General features: G+C 42.1%; 1 protein-coding gene across 3 annotated transcripts; it reads right to left on the bottom strand.

The window, feature by feature from the left end:
• Positions 1-1,178: 1,178 nt before the first annotated feature.
• NPAT (nuclear protein, coactivator of histone transcription) lies at positions 1,179-22,304 on the bottom strand. 3 transcript variants are annotated; one of them, XM_015279515.4, is made up of 18 exons: positions 22,135-22,304; positions 19,021-19,139; positions 17,471-17,531; positions 16,212-16,284; positions 15,699-15,739; positions 14,391-14,621; positions 13,836-13,920; positions 13,434-13,566; positions 12,730-12,821; positions 12,560-12,647; positions 11,382-11,478; positions 10,801-10,932; positions 8,348-10,039; positions 7,101-7,216; positions 6,893-7,001; positions 4,938-4,995; positions 3,353-4,508; positions 1,179-2,456 (listed from the first exon to the last, which is right to left on the bottom strand). In XM_015279515.4, the coding sequence occupies exons 1-18, from the start codon at positions 22,169-22,171 to the stop codon at positions 2,379-2,381; spliced, it is 4,398 nt and encodes a 1,465-aa protein (XP_015135001.3). In that variant the 5' UTR covers positions 22,172-22,304; the 3' UTR covers positions 1,179-2,378. The 3 variants fall into 3 exon arrangements, with proteins under 3 accessions (XP_015135001.3, XP_015135006.3, XP_015135003.3); XM_015279520.4 differs by having other exon boundaries at positions 10,807-10,932; XM_015279517.4 differs by having other exon boundaries at positions 13,836-13,917.

Here is a 22,304-nt window from a genome sequence, read left to right as displayed (position 1 = left end):
ACAGGCACGTTCACACCCAGAACTGTGCAAGTGCTGTTCCCTCCTTCAATAACCCTGCCCTGTGGCTGCCTGTACTCAGAAGCTCACAGTTACGTCTTCAGGGAAACTCAGTTAAGCATTTATTTTGCAAGTATGGGGAAACAGGAAAATACCTTCCTGCACAGTACATCTTGTTCAAGACTTCAGTGAGTAGTTGATGCAGTTTCTTCAACACTTTTTGCCAGAGGACGAAAATGGGCTATTCCACCTATCTGTCCTAATCCTAAAGCCTACCTGCCGTCTGCCGAAGAGAAACACTCCAACTCTCCCACATTTCTTAGCTGAGGTAGAGGACAGCTGCTTTCTTACCATATGTTTCAGCAGGAAGTCACCTTTACCAGATGACTGCCTTTAAATTTGCTTCCATCAAGGAAGGGGGAATAAATAAATAGTTCAGCTTGGCTGTGAGGGGTGCTGGTTCTGTGGTGTTCTTTCTTTTTCTCTGCAAAGGAACGTGCTTGAAAAGGTAGCAAACATGCAGTGGGGTTTAAATGCTACATAGAAAGAAGAAAGTTAACCTTTGTCCACACTTCGATATCTGTTCTTCCAACAGCACCTGCCCCAGCAACAGCAGCTTGGGAACTTCTTTTTCTTGAAAGCATAAATTAGCACACTGATAATTCATGGCTTCAGTACTGCCACATTACTGGCACTGAAAATGAAAGACAGTGGATATTGGCTGCCCTATGGAAGGGCACCACTCTGCCTTAAATAAAAGTGGCAAATGAATTATTTAAAAATATCACGCATCGGCATTCAGTACTGCTAAGCATGAAAGGCTGCCTTGGAGCAGACAGCTTTTTGGCTTCCCGGCTCTGGCCCCCGGCTATTTCACCCCAGGAGGCTGTGGATGCCCCATCCCTGGAGGCATTCAAGGCCAGGCTGGATGTGGCTCTGGGCAGCCTGGTCTGGTGGTTGGTGACCCTGCACATAGCAGGGGGTTGAAGCTCAATGATCATTGTGGTCCTTTTCAACTCAGGCCATTCTATGATTGTATTCTACAAATTACTGCTCTTAGAATCCAGTGTTTAGTACTCAATTCTGTCTTCAAATATGACTCATCTATACCTCCATAACGCCTCTATACAATATACACCAAACTGCTTGGCTGACAAACAAAACATGAAACGACACACTTGTTATTAAAACAAAAATATTTATTCAAGCTGTAAATGCTATGCAGTATTCAGTTATTGGATGGGTTTAATATAAACATCTACTGCATAATATTGGTTCCTTAGGAATCCTTGTATACTATCTGAAACATTGCCCTGTTGCTGTACAGCTCTCTTACAGGAAAACTCGCATTGTTTAAGACCTCAACAACTTGAGAGCAGAGGAGAACACCAGAAGAGAGCATTCTGCGGTATGAGAGCAAGGATTAGAGTGCTCATTTTCTCCCATGCTAATATTAGTACATAAAACGCAGGTTGAGCTGCTCTTCTCCTGAAGAGTTTGTGTAACTATAGCAAGTTCTATGTTAAACAGAAAGATCGGGTGCAAATCTTACCGTGTCTGCCTAACGGATAAGTAATACTAACAAATGCTTTCTCAACAATACAAATGATGGATGAAAGAATTTACCCCTGCAGCAGAGCACTTGAAATCCTTGTCCGGCTGTGGCTACAGTTTAAGAATTCATACTGGAAGTAATTTTACATTCCAAAGACATCCTGTGTAAGAAACGCTGTAAACACGCGAGGCCCACACAGACTGAAATCCCTCTATCTCAGTGCCTGGTTGGGAAAACCTTCCAGAGATGAGAAATGCTTTGGGGTGGCTTCTTTTTTTTTCCCTTCTGTTCAGTTACCGGCTATTCCTGTTGGCTCCCTCAAAGCCTTACAACACAGGGCTGACGGTTCCAGGAGAACAGACTTTGAGTCCAAACCACTCAGAGCCAAAGGTGAAATTCCTGCGGGATTCAGCAGGACGGGGAAGCTGCAGATCAACCGCCCGGGGCTCAGAACAGTGAACTACAAACGCCGCCTTCAAACGCACAACCGCCGTGCAAAGGGACGAAGCAGTTCCGAGGGGTAACAGAGAATGCAGCAGAGCGCAGACAGCGTGGTGTGAGGGAAACATACAACTTCTTAACATTACATTTATACAAATGTACAACTTTGCAAATTCAATGGCTCTATAATTACGCAAGTGCTTGTTCAAAAATAAACATATACCAACTCAATATTTACACTTAGCAACCTGCTTCAGAAACAGCATGATTTTGCTATAAAGTGAAACTTCAGTGCACTGAAAGTGCAACTCACCCTTCAGAACTAATTTCTCATGCAAAACCTCAGCATAACAATACCTAACTCTATATTGTCACAGTTCACCTTTCACTCATCATAATGCAAAGATAACAAGAACTTGTCCACGTCCATTCCCGCTGGAAAAGAATTGGGAAGCTTCTTTTTCTGTAGGAGAAGGAAAGAACATCTGTGTTAGGTACTAAGAAACTGGGGGTACCAAAGCAGTCCGGAAGCATCCCCTCTTCCCTCATCCTTCCATTTGCTTTGCAGAAAGAGCTCCACAAAGCTCACTCAGAACTCAGATACCGAAGTGCACACGGACTTCTGTATACCCACAGTGTACAAACCGCGTGTCTGTGGGCAGGACTTCAGTTCTCAACTTTAGCAGCAGCCCCCCCACTGCTGACAGGCACATTTCTCATGGCTGGTAGCATGCAGGGTAACTGCTTTTCATTTACAATGTGTCAGAAGTATGTGATTGCTATGCTTAGCTGTAACAAAGTAATACTGTGTCTCCTTTTTGGTTGCTGACATACATCACTTTCTGTGTCTCACCCACACCTTTGCTATTTGCCAAGCCCTCAAGCCAGAGGCAAGGTTCTGTGGACTACAAAGTGGGAGAATACCCCAAATGTAGGCTTGTAGTCCCAGTAGTACATAAGGATGCAAGAGCAGTTTGGATTTTAGAAAGCCCTAGTCTAAATTGGCCTGATTTCTAAATTCAATCTAGAAATTTAGGTTGAAGTTAGAATTTAGAAACTGATTCATTTTTACAAGAAATCATATGATTTTCATAGGTATGTCTGGACAGTCAATAGGAGTTGGTTGGACTAGATGATCTTGTAGGTCCTTCCCAACCTTGTGATTCTATGATTCTATCAGTCATGTATCAGAAGAGTTCACTCATCTTAAGAGAGCTGTTGGTTCAGAATGGGCCCAAGAGGCAATGTTAGCAACTGACAAACATAAATAGGATGTCAGGGATGTGGACTAATACCTCTGAACCATTATAAACAGTACATGTCTAATACATTCACCATTTTAATAGCGTCTGCACTTACCTTTATTTTCTTCTTTTTTGATGGTGTTGGAGAGCTTTGGAGGTCTTTCCTATTCGTGGAACGAGAATTTCTCTCACCCTCATTCAAGTCCTCCAGTTTCCTTTTCTTTACCGTGCTCCTTAAAGACCTGAACTGCTGGGTGTTGTCCTTCAGAGGAGTTGCAGCGCTAGTCCTCGCAATAGCAGCCCGCGATAGGATCATCAGCGTGTGGGCAGCCATACTGACGCTGTTCTCGCTGCCGGTTTCGCTAGCAGGGCTGCAGGCGGGCAGGTCCGGGGTGGCAGGAGGGACCATGATCCTCGGGGTTGCGCTGTCCTCGTTGAAACGCCGGCAGGTTGGGGTTCGTACGCTATCCGTGGTATCATCTGTATGCCTGTCTCCAACTCCAGACGGGGTACGGGGTACCGGCAATTCGCCGTTCTCAACTGTTTTACTACTAGGGCTGTGCCACTGAATGTCCTGCAACATTTCCACACACTGCTTGGTGAACGGACTTGACAGGCAAAGGCCTTGGTTGGAAACTTTAGCTGCTTCTCGCTTGGGCTCCTTTGAAGACAGAGAAACAGACGGTGAAGATTTGCTGTTCCCATTTGACAGCGACGCTTGCTTCTTGTTCAGTTCTTGCACCGAAGCAACTGTCTTCTCATTCCACAAGCTAACACTCTGCTGGCCGTTGGACAGCTTGGCAGTGTCCTGGTTCTTCTGTTTTTCATCACTATCTCTTCGCAATTCGTTTTCTTTATTTGCTGTAGCCTTGTGGAAGGGATCCGAGGGAAGCCCTGCCGTTACCACCTTCCGCTCGGGCTGCGGCTCCTTCACAGCTGTGCTTCTGTTGCCAGCAACTTCTGGCTTACAGAGAATTCTAGGCAACGTTTTGTCTTTCTCTCTCTTTGCTGCCTGTGTTTTGGCAGAGGATGGTGCCGAATCCACAGGAAATGAAGAGTTTTCATTTCTTTCTTTTTGGGGCAAACTCTTAGCAGTCTGTGCCTGGGTGTTTCCACCTGCAGCGGGTAGGATATTATCAAAGCAAAGCACTCTCCTGTGACTTTCACCTTGCCTCGAATTTGAGCTTGTGCTCTCTGCTGGAGCAGCGGGCAAGTTCTCCTCCGCTTTCCTTCCCAGCTCTGCAGTGATGAGCTTGTCTGAATTTCCAGCCCTGAAAAAGAGGCGAAAATACTTCAGCAACAGACTTGTTCTTACTGCACAGTTTCACCTCAGCTGTCTGGAGATGATAGTTAAAATGAACAGAAAGCTCAATTGTCAGAATGACATCATCTCATTTTGACCTCCTCAACTTGTTAAAGCTCTCTTCAATCTGTAAATAAATGTTACCAACACACAAAATACTGAGAATAGGGAATAATGACTGCAGGAAGTTCAGAGGCCAGAAAGGATGACAAAAAGGTAAGAAACGGAGCCTGTACAGAGAATCATTAGGGAGGCTGCCACTGTTTGACCTGGGAAAAGAGACGGGGGATCCTACTTAAGCCATTGTTCAAAAAGCTGCCTTACTCCTAGGCAATGCTGTATGAAGAAATTCATGGCAGGAGAAGGGAAGCAGCTTTGAATGCCTGGTACTTCTTACCTTTGTGTTCGAGCATTTATATGGTTTGAAGTTTCGGATACGCTTGGCACCGGTTTTCCTAGAACAAGAGATAAAGCATTGGTAGAGTACTAATACTATTTGGAGTACATTATCTCACAATTAGTGCAATGACATTTTACCTGGTAGAGAATCAATAAATATCTAGCAAGAAAGCCCTGCAACTTTTTCATTACTCTAAAAATATACGGATTAACAGATTAGCAAAGGGCACCACCAAGAAGTTTGCTACCTACCCGTGGGTAGCAGACATCTAGCAAGACAAAACCAATGGAGCTGGACTTAAAAATGCACAGACAGGATTTTCAAGTAGAAAGGAAGTAAGTAACTACAGGGAGCTCTCTCGGTCACCCATCAGAGAACCAGAATGCAGACTAACTGCACCGTCCTTAATTTCTTCTTAATTTGCAATTTCATTCTATTTCACTTCTATGCTTAAGCCCACAGCTTTTTTTTTTAAAAAAAGGCAGATAGGTTAACGCACAAGTTGCCATAGAATCACATTATGGTTTACATTGGAGGGGACCTTAAACACCATGCAGTTCCAACCTTCTGCTATGGACAGGGCTGCCCCCCACCAGCTGAGGCTGCCCAGGGCCCCATCCAACCTGGCCTCGAGCTCCTCCAGGGATGGGGCACTCACAGCTTCTCTGGGCAGCTGTGCCTCATCACCCTACGAGTGAAAAACTTATTCCTAACATCTAACCGAAATTTCCTCTTTTAGTTTATCTCTCATTTTAGTTTAAAGCCTTTCCCCCTCATCCTGTCACTATCAGACAGTGTAAGAAGTTGGCCCCCCTCCTGCTTGTAAGCTCCTGACAAGTACTGGAAGGCCACAATGAGCTCTCCCCAGAGCCTTTTCTTCTGCAAGCTAAACAAGCCTAGTTCCCTCAAACTGTCTTCACAGGAGAGGTGCTCCAGACCTCTGATCATCTTCATGACCCTCCTCAGGACCCTCTCCAATAGCCCCGCATCCCTCCTGTACTGGGGCCCCGGGCACGGACAGACAGCTTCTCTTTATTCTTCCCACGGCACCAATTCCTGCTTCCACTGCTTAAACTTTATTTTTCCTCAGCCTGGCCAGCAGGTCCTTGCTCTGACACACCGATTTCCTTCCTCAACTGCCTGATTTCTCATTCTAGGGGACAGAGAGCTCTTGTGCTCTCAGAAAGGTGTTCTTAAAGTGCTGCCAGCTCTGTTCTGTTCCCTTGTCCCTAAGGACAGTTTCCCAGGGGATCTCATCCAACAATTCCTTAAACAGCTGAAGTTCGCTCTCCCGAAGTTCAGGGTCCTGACTCTACTCTGCCAGGCTCACATTCCTCAAGATCACAAATTCAACCAGGGTACAGTTGCTGCAGCCCATGCTGCCTCTTATCTTAACCTCTTTAACGATCTCTTCCACGCTAGTTAGCGCCAGGTCCAGCAACACTTCAGCTCTGATGAGTCTGTCCAATACCTGAACCAGACAGCTCTCCTCAATGGACTCAAGGAGTCTCCTGGAGTGCTTGCAGCTTGCTGTTTTCCCAGCAGATATCGGAGTGGTTGAAGTCCCCTCTGATCCAGAAGAGAGCCTGACCTTGTAACTAAATTTATTTTATATTTTTTACTACTAAATTCTTTACCCCCTCCTCAATATTACATAGTGGCTCTAACACTGGTCTTTTTTAAATTTGCAATGGCTCAATGAAATCAATACACAGAAGTGTGTAACTGAAACTGCAAGGAGAAAACAGCAGAATGCTTTTTTAAAATAATATAAATATGCAACACCTCTATTAAATGTTTTCCTATATATATATGTATATATATATATATATATATAGTTTTGTAATTATGTGTGTATGTGTGTGTGTATATCAATGTTTATTACTCAGAACTGATATGTCTTCAGAACCTTCACTTATGTTCTGCCCTCCTCAAGAATGCAAAGTGAATACCTGCATTGGTCTTGTTTCTTGCTCCGGGAATCTTCTGTGATTTGGGTGGGATGGGAAGTTTTGGGACATTTCTGTTGCACACTGGATTAGCTACAGGCATATGCAAAACCTTAGAAGAATCAAAATATTCAGTTACAGTTTAGCAAAATAAATCTTATCACTTGAACTTCAGTTTTGAAAAGAGGCAGACTAATTTGTGACGGGTTACCTGGCGGGCAGGCGCTGAGAAGGAATTCCCATTTTGTCCTACTACTGAGAGAGGAATCATTCCCACCATTCCTTGCAAAACAGGCTGCACTGGAGACGTGATTATAATGGCAGAACCTAAAAACATACCAAAGTATTACAATTGTATAGAAACAAAAATGAAAGGGCTGCTCCAGAAGTAATGCCCCCTATTTTATGATGTCGACTTGTGATGTCAGAGGTGGATGTTGGTGGTATTGCAGTAGAGACTGAGCCTTGCCACCAATATTCCGTGGCATTTTGTTGCTGTGTGACAGATTGCAGCAGAGGGGCAGTCTGACACAAGGGCAACTGACATGGGAGTGTGTATGGATCAAAGGCGTGCCACCGAATTCATGTGGAAAAGATGTCACCAATGGAATTCCATCAACACCTACTGAATGTTTACAGACACCAACAGTGGCTGTGAGCACGGTGAAAAGTGGACCATTGGGGCAGCAACGTTTTCCTAGCACCAACACGGTCCATGGTCAGAGCAGCAGTGAAACAGTTGGCCACATCTGCTGAAGCAGACTGTTACAAGTGTGGCATGCAGGCTCTTGTTCATTGCTGGCAAAAGTGCAGAGCTAATGGCAGTGACTATGTTGAAAATAGTGCTTTGTAGCTGAAAATTTGCTCTACCAAGTAGTGCTCCTTGTATCTGTTGTAGTTTCCATGGAAATAAATAGAGGCATTACCTTCAGAGCGACCTACAAACACGTGAAAGTGAAAATAAAAGCTTCAAGACAGAATTTCTTAGAATTATGCACGGTCAAACCTCTGGCAAGAAAATCTCTGCCTTTTTTTTTAAATCTTCATGGTCCTTATTATACATTTCAACTAGAAAACAGGTGTTATTACTAGTTTTGATAGGCTTCTTTAATTGAACACTTTTCCTTTTTTGAGAAATGGTTCAGAATTAAATGAAGAAGTAGAATGTAGCAACCTTAAGTCTTGAACTTTGAATTAAAGGAATTTACAAAAGGCAGAAATGCAAACATCAAGTAGTTCCTTTTGATGCTTAGTGGAAGTACTATTGTTTGCACTCTATCCCACAGAATTACCACGCATAGCAGTCAGGGACTCTCCGTGGTTTTTACTTAATTTTAGCAGTAGTTAACACACCCACAAGATCCTAGTTTCAAGGGGCAGAGAGAGCAACGTTTAAAAATTCAGTTTACTTTTATGAAAGAATGAAACACAAAATCATTTTTGAAATAGTGAAATTACCCTGTGGGAAGCCTGGGGAGACAGCCTGGTTTCCTGCAAATGTACTGCTGGATCTAGGAGGAGTCCGTAATTGCTGGACTGCTGGTGCTTGGGCAGCGAGAGGCATGGAGCTGCCGGGCAATACAACCACGTTGGAAGGAGTTACAGCTGTGCCCAAGGCAGCTGGATCAGTCACACAGGTGGCTATATACAGGTTGTTGGTACTGCCAAAAGCTGTGCTCGTTGCTGGCATCAACTGAATAAATCCTCCTTCCTTGGAAAGATTACTTGTACTCGCAACTGAAAAAACAGTGCAGTCCTCATTTTGAGTGTTAACTGCGGTAACCACAGGATCCTTAGGTCTGAGCACAAGGAGATTCTGCTCTGCCAAAGCTGACTCCACATTTTTCTCTGTGTCTTCTGAAGTCAGACATTTGGACAGGCCTGCAGTTTTGTTCGGGGATTTGGCTGGAGATGACAATATTATTGTTGGCAAATTTTCTCCTGTGATGCTGGAAACAGCATTATTTAACTCCGTGTCTGACGAAATAAACGGGTCATCACTGATGATGATCTTGAGGGACATTATATTAGAAGGATCAACATCCATCGGTTGACTACTAGAAGAGACACCGCTTGCGCTTTTGGCTTTGGTACTCAATTCATCTGTTGAGGAAGTGGTTTCTGGGAGAGGAGAGTGGCACATTTCAGATGCAGTGAGGTTATTTTCAGTGGGTACTACAGAAATTCCTGTACACGCATCATCACCAGAAGAGAAATATATGTTATCAGTATCTGCTTTTGCAGAAGATGAAGTTTCTTGCATTTCCACTTGTGCTCCCTCTGAGTTCGACAGTCCTGAAGGGAGGTTAAAATCTTTCTTAGGGTTATCGAGTGCACGCTGATCATCTGGCTGTGTTTTTTTACAAGTACCAGCAGCTTCAAGCTGCAACTCTGTTTTGTCAAGATCTGACATATTCACTGCGGATTTTGTAGCACAGTCTGACTGCACGCTCTGATCTTGCTGGTTAGTATGGTGGCTCAAGTTCTCCTGTGAAATATTAAGTAATGGAGCTGTATCATTTGCTACAGCCTGTTCTTTTCCTGCATCTGCTGATGGGCTAGAAATGGATGTATTATTTTTTCTCAGCAGTGCACTGTGGGCAGGGCTCCCGTCAGAAGGGCTTTTAGTGAGTGTTTTTTCAGGTACCGATGTGTGTGGAGAAAAGTGACATTTACCTGCAGGCCGCGTTCTGTTCTCATTAGCTCTACAACCCTCTTCCAACGAAACCAAAGGAATCTGGGGACTACCAGAATGAACATATTCCAAATTAGGACTACTTTGAGTACTATGACTTAGTGTATCTTTTTCAATTTCCATACATTTTTCACTTCCAGGTACTGGTGTGGACGAGTCTTTTTTACCATAAGAGTCTTGACAGTGCTCGTGATGTTCGCCATCAGAAATTTGCCTCTTGTTAGATTCAGTCAGAACAGGCACAGAGTCAAAAGCAATTTCCAGCTCGCCAATATGTTCATGGGTAATGGTTTTAAGTACATCAGCCTCCTTCCTTAGCCTACAATTTCCATGCAATTGTTCACTGGTTGCATTTTTCTTTGCCATATTGTCATCATTAATGGGGTTCTTCAAGGCGCATGACGTTTCTTCCAACTGAAAACCTTTACAGGACAGCACTTCTCTAGAACTATCACCTGTAAAACAGAGACTAAATTGGTTCCACAATTATTACAAAGGATGATCATTTTACAGGGTTTTAGAATTAATTAATTGCTTCAATGGAAAGCTGATCCACATAATATGAAGTAGGAATAACACTACTCATTCTTTCTTTCAAGTTGCGTGGAGAGTACATGAAACATACAGTTAGATTACACAGACTGGACAACCTGGTAATTCAGTCTGAGCATAAATAATAAGCATACACATAAGAAATCAGTGGCTCATAGAACATTTCAGGATAAAGATTGCTCAGCTTTTTTTCAATACCTGCTACTGACTGACAGTTGCTAAGAATGGGGCAGACAAACCTTTTGTCCAGAGTAAGGCTATTCTGGGGATCAGTTAACCAACACATTACAGAATAGACAGAAAATACTTGTAAAGATAATATTTTACATCTAATCTTATGTGCTCTACAGTGAAATTGCACAGAATCTCTGTTCTGAATGAGAAAAGTTTTGCAGATATTCCGCTTTCATATAGGAGCTTGACAAGCACTACTTGCAACAATTTAATAGCCTGAAACTTTCTTACACACTGAGTGCATCCATATGACAATACAGTGTAAATATCAGACGGCGTATTAACACTGAAAATATTAAGGCTTTGAGACGTACAATTTAACTGTCTGGAAATACTTTCACCATGAAAAATGAACAGATTAGAAGGAATTTTTGAGGGGAAAAAAAACCATAACGAACAACAACAGAAAATAAAAAGCAACCAAACCTACACTTACTAGTTTCTTCTGTTCCTAAAGAACTTTCAAGTGTTTCCAAGTTATCCGCATCCACCAGGATTGTGTTTTCTACCCCACTCTGACCAGAAATACCAGCAGGCAAATTCTTGTTTACCTTGTTCTTCCCTATTTTTGAAATAGAGTATGATGAATGATTAAATATATTGTTTTAAATACAAATGTAATTAATGCATTTTAAATGAAGCATGTAGATCTCAAGTTCAAGAAACATTACCCTAAACACATTAAAAACTCTGTGCTCATTATAAATCCAGCAATAGTACAGAAACATATTTTATGCAAGGATATTCCTGATCAAATAAAAAAAACACCAAAGAATTGAAAAATGGACATGAACAACCATCCCTTATACCAGAAGAGTCTAAAATCTACTTTACAGTCATGTTTGCCAGAATCTAATTTCCAAGTTACAGGACACAGATGTCATACAGTCTATTTCTCATGCAAAAGAGGTCTGGCTGATCTACCTTCGCTTCCTCAAGGAGCATTTGAAAAAAATACCATAATTCATGATGTTTCATAACAACGGTACAGTTCAGAATAATACACCCTACCATAATCAAACAAGTCAAAGAGCGCCTGAAAAGCCGGATCTGATTCTGTCTGTTCCAGAATGTCCTGTATAGCCTCTTCCGACATATGAATTTCACCCTAAGACAAGACATATGCAGAACTGTTAGACAACTGCTTTCACAGCTAAAGAAAGACAGATAAGAATTGTTTCCATCTTCTTTTCAGTTCTAATACTTCTGTTCAGCATATAAGCATGAAGACAAATGTAGAAAATGTTTCTGCCATGAATTTTGTGCCTGTAAAAAAATATTAACTGAAGAAACAAAGCCATACAAAATCCCAACATTTCTGTAACACATTACAGTCTTCACATGCATGTTGGGATACTGTCTAAATAATGACAAGCCTTTTTTAAGAAAGACTGAATTTCAGGGTACGTTGGAAGCTCATATAGACCGTGTGAATACCATAAGCCTGCACTAGCCAACCACAGGCAAAAAAATCCCCAAACTAACTTTTATTTCCTGTTCTTGCATACATCTGTAAGACAACACTACGCAAAAGACAGTTTCCTTTAATCTACTCATTGTGTTCTACAACATGACTACTTTTCCATGGCAGGCAGCTGGGAGGCACAGCTGCACAGGACACTGACCTAAGGTTCCTGCTCCAGGCTGACTTCTTTGGTAGCAGCCCAAGAAGATGATGAGTGGGGCATTCAGTGCCTTTTCAAGAATTCAAATACAAAATACATGGCAGGTCATCTACCATGACCTCCAGGAGATCTTCTAAGTACTCTATAACTCTCTGACATGCCAGAAGTGGTCCCACTTCCCTGCCTTGCAGTCCTGCTGCGTGCTTCCACTGCCCTGCACAGGCACTAAGAATGAATTCAGAGTGTTAAACTGGCTAAAATTTAACTCCAGCAAAAGATCAGTAGCCTGCTGGTTCAGACCTTGAACCAGCTCACTACCACAGAACTAGGTAAGAAATGATGATTATAAAGGGAAGTTGTGGGACTGTCCCCTGAGCAGAAGTTATCCATCAGATGGGCTGAGCTGTCTTTCACAGAGAGAGGAAGGAGGGAGAGAGGGAAGGAGAAAGAGGAGAGGAGGACAACGCCAGACTGAAGGTAGGCACAGGTTCAGCACAGTCTCTATTACTGATCATTCTGATGTAGCTGATCTTCAAAAATGTAAAAAGGGCAATCCAGACCCACCTGAAGGCCAAGGATTTCATCAATTGAAGTCTCTTGTTCTGTTGGGCCACTTTCTGTCTGTTTAGGTGCCTGAGTGACACTGCCATCACTGCAACAGAACGGTTATTAGTTCAAAACTCAAAAATAATCAAATGAGCGTGCAGATGAAATTTAGAGGTTCCTTCTATTACCTGCCCAGGATTTTGTTAATGTTTTCAGCTAGCTTTTCCTGAAGAGATTTGTTGCTCAGGATCTTTTCTCTGGCGTTTTCAATAATCAGTTGCTAGAAAGTAGAGTTTTAAAGCAGTCAGCTTTTTTTTTTTTTAATCATCGCCAAAAAAGAAGCATGACTTTCCAACTTACTTATAAAATCAAACAATAGATTCAATATACAAAATACTCTCTGAAACAACAGACACTGATGACAAGCTCTACTTTAACTATTTCTTGTGTTGCTGCTACAAACTCTTTTTGAATAAGCTGACTTACCTCTGACTGCAGTATCTTTACTGTCCACCAGGACAGCCCATCTATGACTGCACAATATCTCTCTGAAAAGCATCACAAGCATCTCTCTCTCTCTGCTCCCCTAAAGTACAGCAAGGCTTACTGTGATTTCTGGTTTTCCTCTGCTAAAAAATTACAGTATTCTAACAGCTCACATGTGTCTTAGCGAAGTCAACAGGTCAAGGTGAAAAAAAAAAACAAACCAAAACCCTGCCTAAACATGCTATACTCACAAGCTCAATACACAGAGCAAGGTCAAATAAAAACAATACATTTAACTTCTGAACTTAATTTCTGTAATTCCTACAACAAGCAAAACAAACATGTAGTTCTCTTTATTCTGAATTTGGTTCTTAAGTGTAAATACCTTCCATAATTATATACTCACTGGGAAGTTACCATCTATAAACTCTTCAAGTGGCTCACTTTCTTTTTCTATTATTACTTCATCAGGATCTTGAGAACTTCTACTTCCTGCAGGAGGTCCAGATGTTGCTACACTTCTCCTCTTCTGAGATTCACTGAAACATTCCAGATAATTTGTCATGTTTGCTAAATCAAATATTTTTCTTCCTTCTTAGCAAATGAAAAATTGCGATCAACATAAAATTAACCCCATATTGGAAATACAACAAAATCTCATACTTGCATCATGATCTCTTACATACACATTGTGTCTGACTTCATAGAAGTTAGAAATATACACACACTGTGGAGGAACAGCACAAAGGCAAATTGCATTTCATTTACAACACTGCAAAATCTCTACATGATGTAAAGAAGTGATTACCTTTTCCTCCTTCCTGGAGAAAGCAAGTTTGAGTGAAGCTTTCGTTCTTGTGATGCTGGAACTTGAATGTGTATGAAATCTCCTGCTTTATAAAGGCAGAAAGAGACAATAAATATTTTTTCCAGCGACGTTCTTAAGGCAGTACAGAAATCTTCATGTTATTTACTACATTCCAATCAACTCCATGGAATTCATCAGAAACAGTTTGGTATTATCATGAAAATGAGAAGCGCTTCTTTTAAATATACTCTGAAAAAATTCTATCTTCTCTGCTACAACAAGCGTCTTGGGAGAGCGTCATTACAGATAATTAAATAATGACAAATTGATGCACTTCTGACCTCTGAAGCCATGTTAGTAAGCAAGGTTGCAAAAGCCATTTCTCTTTTGGGCACTCAATTTATTTTAATCACTTTAATTGTTATGGAGAGCTCGGAATTCTCCACAACTTTTTCAGTGGCAGACGATCAACCCCAATTCTAGAAGAATAATCACCTACAGCCAGACTTCTCACAGAAATAAATGTTTTGAAGAAAAAAGAGAAGTGTCACTTACTGCCGATTCTGTTTTCTTGGGCTTGTGGCTGGTGAACAAACAACGTATTCAGTCTTGCCTGCGATATACTCTGATTTATTGCTGGCTTGTGGATAACTTGAGGAGATATGGTAGAAGAATGATACTGTGGTCCTGGCTGAGGGGCTACAGATAACAGTCCTGAATTTGGAGGAGCCGACTGCTGAAGCATTCTCTGTCGTTTCATTTCTACAATTCCACTTCTTGTACGTGCTAGAGATAACAAAGACAAGATGAAAATATATGATGAATGATCCTAAAAAGGATGTTGGCTTCCAAGAAGCAGTCTTTGAATACAGTAATTTTAGACCTAATTACAGATGCTTCATTGGAACTTTTCTGTGCTTCAACAAATAGTTTATGAAACTCAACAAATAAGCATCACTCATCTTTGTCTTCTGCACTACAGGTTTGAACCAAAAGAATTCAAGGACGGACAACTTACACTGACATTGTAACCATGCTCACACCACTGCTTAAACATTTGCGGGAACAAATCATACCAAAATGACATTTCACTACGTAAAATGTAACTCAAAACTGACCTTAGCTGGAATAGCTAAGACAAGGCTATTTGTTGTATTTCTTTATCAGACCAAACCTGGCAAATTCAAACAACAGAATGCCATCCAACCCAGTGAATCTCAGATCCAAAAATAATTATTATCTATATTTCACGTTCTCTTTTCTCATACAGGTTACTCAATAGTGCTACAAAGTAAAAAAACGTATTTTTGAGTTAAAGAACTTTGCCCCTAAAGGTTCTCTCAGCAGTTTTTGCAATGAAAGAAACAATTCTTGACAGAAAAGTGTCTTTTTTGTTATAAAGAACAATATCTCTGTATTTTGCTTTGATATATGTTCATATGAAAATAATCTTTAAAACTGTCATTTATTGGAAACACATCATAATGAGACTGGTTACACTTTCAGTTCCTCTGTGAACCACAAATTAAGTCAACAGCTTCAGGATTCAAGCAGCCGTTTTTAGACTTTCGAACAGCATTAAAGGAAAAAGAAGATTTCAGCAGATAAGAAAACACTATATTGACAATTTAAGTCACTTGCAAAAGGCTCAGCTTTTCTTTTTGGTCTCCTGACCATCACAGTAATCCATAGGCTGTGTTGAAGACAACAGTCACATGCTAAAAGCTACTGCAGAAGAGATACAGCAATATTTTAAGAGTAAGGCTGAGTTACTGCTTGCTGCAGCATTCCCTTGTTTTTCACCAAAACAGATCATTAGAACATAAAGCCAGCTGATCCCACATGAATGGTTCAGATACTTACTCCTTTGATTAGCAGAAAAGCCCGTGGAGCCCTGCATGCTCCTAGAAAATAAAGCAGGTGACATAAATAAATGGAGCACACCGGAAGCACTCAACTATGCATCGTGATGGCATCATACAGTCAACATCAGTCTGCTCACAGTCAAGCATCTCTTCAGAAAGCTTCTATCTATTGATCTTTATTTTTACACTTTTAAACAATGGCCACAGATTCTTCAAATGAAGAATGTGTCAGGTTTTTGATCAAGTAACCACAGTGGTTTCGGATTCTATACGACTCATAACGTATTGCCTTATGACTGGAAGGCCACATATAAAACCATAACAGCAGATAAGGAGGGCATTATCTTGAAATGTTTGCATAACTACCAGCTCTCCCATACCTCTCTCTTTCACCACCTTTCAGAGGCAATAGATAGTAAAACCATTCTCATACAGTGATAAGGAGAGCTGAGCAATGTAGGGTCTCAATCTTACGGCACAATTTACTTTTTTGATTGCAAAACTGCATTACCTTATCTGAGAAAGCGTATAGTCTAATTTTTTCCACAGAGATGACATCATTGCTGGAACTTCGTTTGTCGTTTCTAAAGCAAACCATAACAAAATAAGAAACACGTTTTAAGTGCCTACAACAGGTAACATGTAGAGAAAGAGTAAAATCACAGTCAAACTAATTATTACGGGATGATTCAAGCATCATTTAACTGTAGGTATCTACTTGTCTTCTCAGCATTCTGCTAATTAGAGAGCCCAACTCGTAATTTAAACAACTTTATTTGATAGGAATATACACTCATCATGGAAGCAGTTCCCAGTTTTAGAAGCCTAAACGAAACGGAGGGAAAGATGTTAAAGACAACATTTATCAATGGAATCTGTATATGGTTTTGGTAGCTGGGCGAACACATGCTAACCTCAACTACCCTCCTCAGTTGTGAAAGTGGGATTTATGTTCCCAAACCACTTGGATTATTTTGAAGATTGTAATGTGGCATATGGCCCTTTGTAAGTCAGGCTTTATTTTGTCACACAAACAAGCAAAAACATTTGTTACTCGAAGTACAGAACATTCAAGTACAAATGAAAGGAAGCAAGCAGATTCATTCATACTGTTTTCAAGGCACCGAGGTCAAACTGCTATGAAGGAGGTATGCTCCTGCCTAAGCTATCGTTCTTATTAAGCATAGCATGAAAAGACCAATATTTTAAAAAGTAATCCAAACATGACATTTCTTCAATTCCAAGTCTTGGATCTAAACACTACTACAATCTGATCATGCAACATACATAGAAAATGTTAAGACTAGGCAATGTGCAGCATCTCAGTAACTGCTTTTAAATTTTGAACAAGAACAGCTTTAACTCCCTTTCTACTATTCATATAAAATATTAATTTATTCAGACTTCATTTTAATCAGTTCTAAAAACCAGACAAGAAACACTTCATACCCCAGGATTCTTCTCAGTTCTTTATCTCACAGGAAACAGCAGAACTTAACAAACACAACCCTACACGTTCTGCACACTTTATTGTATTTTTGTGCTTCACTCAGACATGAAGTCAGAATACCTAGGCTGGAGACTCCAAAGGCAATTTGCTCACAAAACAATGTTCTGATTCACAGCTGTCTGCATAGTGGGGAAATCTTCCAGCACAAACGGAAAGTTGCTCTAAATCCAAATACAGGTGGAGAAATTTCCTCTCCCTCAAAGAAGTTCACAACAGAGAATTAAGAAAAATTTTAAAAGAGTTTTGCTCTGAAGCTTTACCTTTTGTTTTCATGGCTACATATTCATTAAGAATAGTTGTCAAGTTTTTTCCACACAGGGACTAGAAAAACAAAGAAAAACACACTGATTTTAGAATCTTCTCTAGTAACTCACTCTTCATCTGCTGCTCACATCACATTTAAGCAGCTCTTCAGAAGACTAACACTGCTGACCCTCAGCTGTTGGTGCTGAGCTATCTCAAACCATGTAGAGAGCAATTGATGTAATAAAATGCCACAATAAACACAAAATTTGAAGTGAATGATCTGCAGCCAGACCTGCACATCCTCAACTCACCTTTGGTATTACGGAATCAAGACACGAGAAGAAGGTGACGAACAGTTCTAAGAGATTAACGAGTTACCATATAGGAACACAACAAGCATAGAGATGCAACTGTGAAAAGAAAAGAACTTCTGCCTAAAGTAAAATTAACAATACCCACATGCAATTCACCTTCATACCATATTTACTTATTCTGTCACTTCATGTGAAACAAAGAGAATTAAGATTTTCAAGTTATCACTATCATTTGCTGAATCTTCTTGTTTGCTAGCAGGAATTCTACAGTGCATGAAAAATTCCAAGTATTTTGACGTCTCATGAAACTTTCTCCTTAGATACCATATCAACACTTTCCAATAAAAAAAAAAAGTAAGAATCTGCATAATCTCTATTTACTTTTATTTTTCCCTATGTCTTGCTGGCCATAGCTTTGTTCTCAGTTCCCCCCACCAGAGTACAGGTGACAAAACATTTGTAAATGAAATAGGATCATCGGTCTGCTTTTAAATAGGTTCATCAAGACCTCAGATCCCAGAAAAAGAAAAATCTACACACTTGAATACTAGAGATAAAATCCCAGACCATGTAAAAACTGATATACTAAGAAAAGGAAATGGAAAACATCATAAAGATGCACACATAACCATTAAAAGGTGGAAAGAAGGTAATACCTAAAAGCTGTAAATTGTATACTATATTAAAAGTTTCATCTTGAATGTGTTAAAAACACCAAGTGTCTGGTTACCCTTTAGCTGCACGTACAGGTCTACACCTGGAGCTAGATGCTCTACTTGTACCCGCTCCAAAGTGCCACATTTCACCTGGGACAAAGCAGGTGATAGCGAGCAAAGAGGAAGCTGAATGAAAACACAGTGCTGGTCAGCAAATGGTACTGCCAGACAAAGCGGAGGCACCTTACTTATGTCAGTGTATACATGAAATGGCACATTACTGGAAGCCGGATCTGGGATAAGAAAGCCATATTCAACAAACAAGAGCAGCCCTGAAATCAATAAGACCCTTACAACACCATTCCATAAATCAATCCTCAGAGCTGTAAGGCTGGCTAAATTCACTTTGCTGAACACGATTAAATATTACAAACCAAATCACTGCTAACCCTGCTGGATACAAAAAATAAAGCGAATGATCAAACTCATCATTTTAAACATCATTTCAGAAGCAACTGTTACACTGGAAAACCTTACATTCTCTTCCATTGGTAGAACACAATTTACTTTGCTGTTCAGCGAACACAAACTCACCAGCAAGCAGGCCGGAATGAACCCATCCTCTGTACAGTGCTCTGCGTACTCCTTCAAATCGGAGCTTTCTAAGATGAATTCCCGGCAGGTAGCCAGAAGCTTCTCCTGTTGTAAATACCCTGCAACAAATCAGACAAAACCATTATATTTCATACATTTCTTCTCCTGTGTGGATATCAAAGCATTAACACAAACAGCTGTGTGCAGCAGTGAGCCTCTTGCTAAGAATTTCTACGCTGGATGAGGGTTTAAAAGAACATACATCTTGCAAAACACTCCTTTAAAATCAGAAGGGACACCAGACATGACTGATACTCTGCTGTGGTTACAGACAGCTCTAGGCTGGGGGGGGCACTACTGGCAACTTCCGATCCTTGGCTCACGAGACCAACAACATGAAACTCACATGGGCTGAAAAGCATGGTTTGATATTTAAAAGGAATTCTAGAGAAATTCCTCATTGAAAGGAATACCGTGTAACAATACCTCTGTGCACACCTTCCTGTCCGAAAACAGGTAGAATGTGCAATTGATGGAACAGTGTTTCTAACTTTTTTCCACAAATATGTTGTACAAAAGTTAACCAAATAAAAGCATCCTCCTCCCTCGATCACTGTGATCTGCATTTGGAGCAGATGCATGAGGTGCCATCTGCACACCGCATACAGCCCAGGAGCCAACAGTGACCGTAACAGGACGCAGGCTGAAAACAATCTACTCTTCCAAAATTACAATCCTCAGCAAACGCAGTCTGCTTTCATCGAGCCAATCAAGTCCTGCTTTGATTGGCAACTGCTCTAACACTACAAGATAAAACGAGCTCACTATGAATGAAGGAGCTGAGAACAAAGAGCCGCAAAGGAAAATGCCTTTCCTTTCTTGTCTGTAACAGAACTGAACATGAAATATTTTCAAGAAGCATTAAAATACAAACCTAATTATACAGTGCAGGATATATATACGTTAGCATAAGGATTTACATAGAACCTGCAAATGGACTGCCTCAGGCCTATGATGCCTATAGAAAAATGCTGACTTGAAGTCTGCATGAAGACAAACATCTTCTAGCAGATCCAAACATACCCAGAAAGGGCACCACATTCCAGACACAACAAACCCACACCCGGGTTTCCAAACAATAAGCACATTTAGAAGTCTGGGAATAACCACCGTGGGTGCAATCACAACGCAGGAGCTGGCTTACCTGACAAACGGTGGTGGCACTGTGGAAATGAAAGGGCCACCCAATTTCATTCTTCACCCACATTTTGCTAGAAAATACTCAAACCATTACTTTGCTAAAGGCTATAAGTGTGTTTTGGGAAAATATAATTATATGCCAGTCTTATTTCCATTCACCCTTGGCCAAGATTGTGGGCAAGGTATTAGACAGATGGGGCTTGGATCTGTGCTGGTATGGCTGTTCTTCCCATCCAAATCATGTAGACACATAAAAAGCTGCAATGTTTCTTGAATCTACTACTACATCACCACGAGGGATGACTGAATGCTTGTGAACCTCCAGGTACACCAACTTCACGCAAAGTAAGGCCTCCCAACCTTCAGAAATGGCTGAATCAATATTCTCTGGGTAATGGAACCTACCTGCTCGTGCATGCACTTAATAATTATGTAATGTTACACAGTCTTTAACACTGCCAAAACTAAATTAAAGCAAAACATGTTGAGTTCCTTCTGAACTAGGAATGATTCCTCATTTTGCTCTCCTTAAGAAATGTAAACACTTAACTCATAGCATCCATTGATGCTCACGTCCTTTAGATAAAGATGCATTTTGTTACACATTTTCCTCTGGGTGAGCTTATCTTATGTTAGCTCTGATGATCAACTCAAATGCCACCAACATTCACATCAACAGAAAGCCAGAGAAAACAAATCCTCAGCTGGAAGCACTGCACTGTCAGTCTGTTTACCAGCTCACAGTTCAGCAGTGCCTCATGGAGGAGGAATCCCTAATGGGGTGCAGAGCTCACTACAGGGAACACCCGCTCCACACCTTGAGCTGCTCAGCACAATGCACACATGATGCACACACTGCGCCACGAGTGGTGGCCAACACGAGCTGGGATGGACCAGCTGGGATGGACCATCCCTCATACGTGGGACGTAGCCAACATTTTCTATTGTGAGTGTCTGAGAGCCTGACAGATAAGCTGTCTGCCCAGGAATGTGTAACGCAACCAACTTGCCACGGTAAAGCCCAGGGAGAAACCTTCATCTTCCTCGGGTCATTTCAAATCTCCTTTCAAAATGCATGGAGTTTCTTGAAATGTTCTGTCACTTTGCCAGAGTAGACACAACGTATCCTTACTGGCCTCAGTTCTCAAGATAGCGGCAATACGCATTTCAGGTGGAATTTAAACTACACCGTGCTGAAGGAACACCGAAGACCTTATGGCTCTGGGTCAGGAAAACGATGGACAACTGAAGGGAAACCTAAAGGAAAGTGCCAGAAAACCTCACCGACTTGCTCACTGCTCACCTGCTCTGTAGTATCACAGGACGTGCTGGGTTGGAAGGGACTTTCAAGCCCACCCAGTCCCAATCCCACACTACACACAGGGCTGCCCCACACCAGCTGAGGCTGCCCAGGGCCCCATCCAACCTGACCACGAGCACCTCAGGGATGGAGCACCCACAGCTCTCTGGGCAGCTGCGCCGATGCCCCACTGCCCTCAAATAAAACGTGGCTCTCGCCTCGTTTGCTCTCATTTTTGGCATTAATCAAACAACACGATCATTTAAACAGTTCGCTCCGCTGCCTCAGTCCTGAAAACACCCTTTGCACGGAGGCTGAGCTCTCAGACCGGCCTCGCAGCTGGCACACACGGGGAGGGGAAGGGAGAGCAGCAAACCTTCACCCACTCCCGTCAGGTATTTCGAGTCGGCTCTGACGCCCTCCTGCACCGCCTGTTAGCTGCCTGCCCGCCCAAGGCCGCCCCGCCCGGCCCGAGCTCGGCCACCCGCGGCCCGCGGGCAGCGCGGTGACAGCCCCAGCGCGGGCCGGGAGCGCTGTGGAAGCGGCCGAGGACGCGGGGTACGGCCCCGGGCTCCGCGCCCGAGCTCTCCCTCCGTCTTCCCTCGCTCACTCACCCAGCACCAGCCGGGCCACGTCGGACGGCAGCAGCATAGCGGCGAGGCGGGCGGGGGGCGGGCAGACGGGCAGCGGGGCACGACTCCCCGAGGGGCAGCGCGACCGCCCCGCCACCGAGGGGAAGGCGCGGAAACTCCGCCGAGCAGCGCCGCGCCCGGCCCCTTCCGCC

Source organism: Gallus gallus, chromosome 1 (assembly GCF_016699485.2).
Source record: "Gallus gallus isolate bGalGal1 chromosome 1, bGalGal1.mat.broiler.GRCg7b, whole genome shotgun sequence".
Classification (NCBI taxonomy): Eukaryota; Metazoa; Chordata; class Aves; order Galliformes; family Phasianidae; genus Gallus; species Gallus gallus.
The sequence above is the reverse complement of the archived record's forward strand: the minus strand, read 5'-3'. Positions and strand labels throughout refer to the sequence as shown.

Bases quoted from the DNA above. Each gene is read 5' to 3' on its own strand.
- NPAT (XM_015279515.4), bottom strand. From the start codon at position 22,171: ATGCTGCTGCCGTCCGACGTGGCCCGGCTGGTGCTGG. The intron at 12,648-12,729 runs GTAATAGAAGGA...GTTCTGTTGCAG, and splicing joins ATTAACAAAATCCTGGGCAG to TGATGGCAGTGTCACTCAGG. The intron at 10,933-11,381 runs GTAGGGTGTATT...TTTCAAAAATAG, and splicing joins CTTTGACTTGTTTGATTATG to GGAAGAACAAGGTAAACAAG.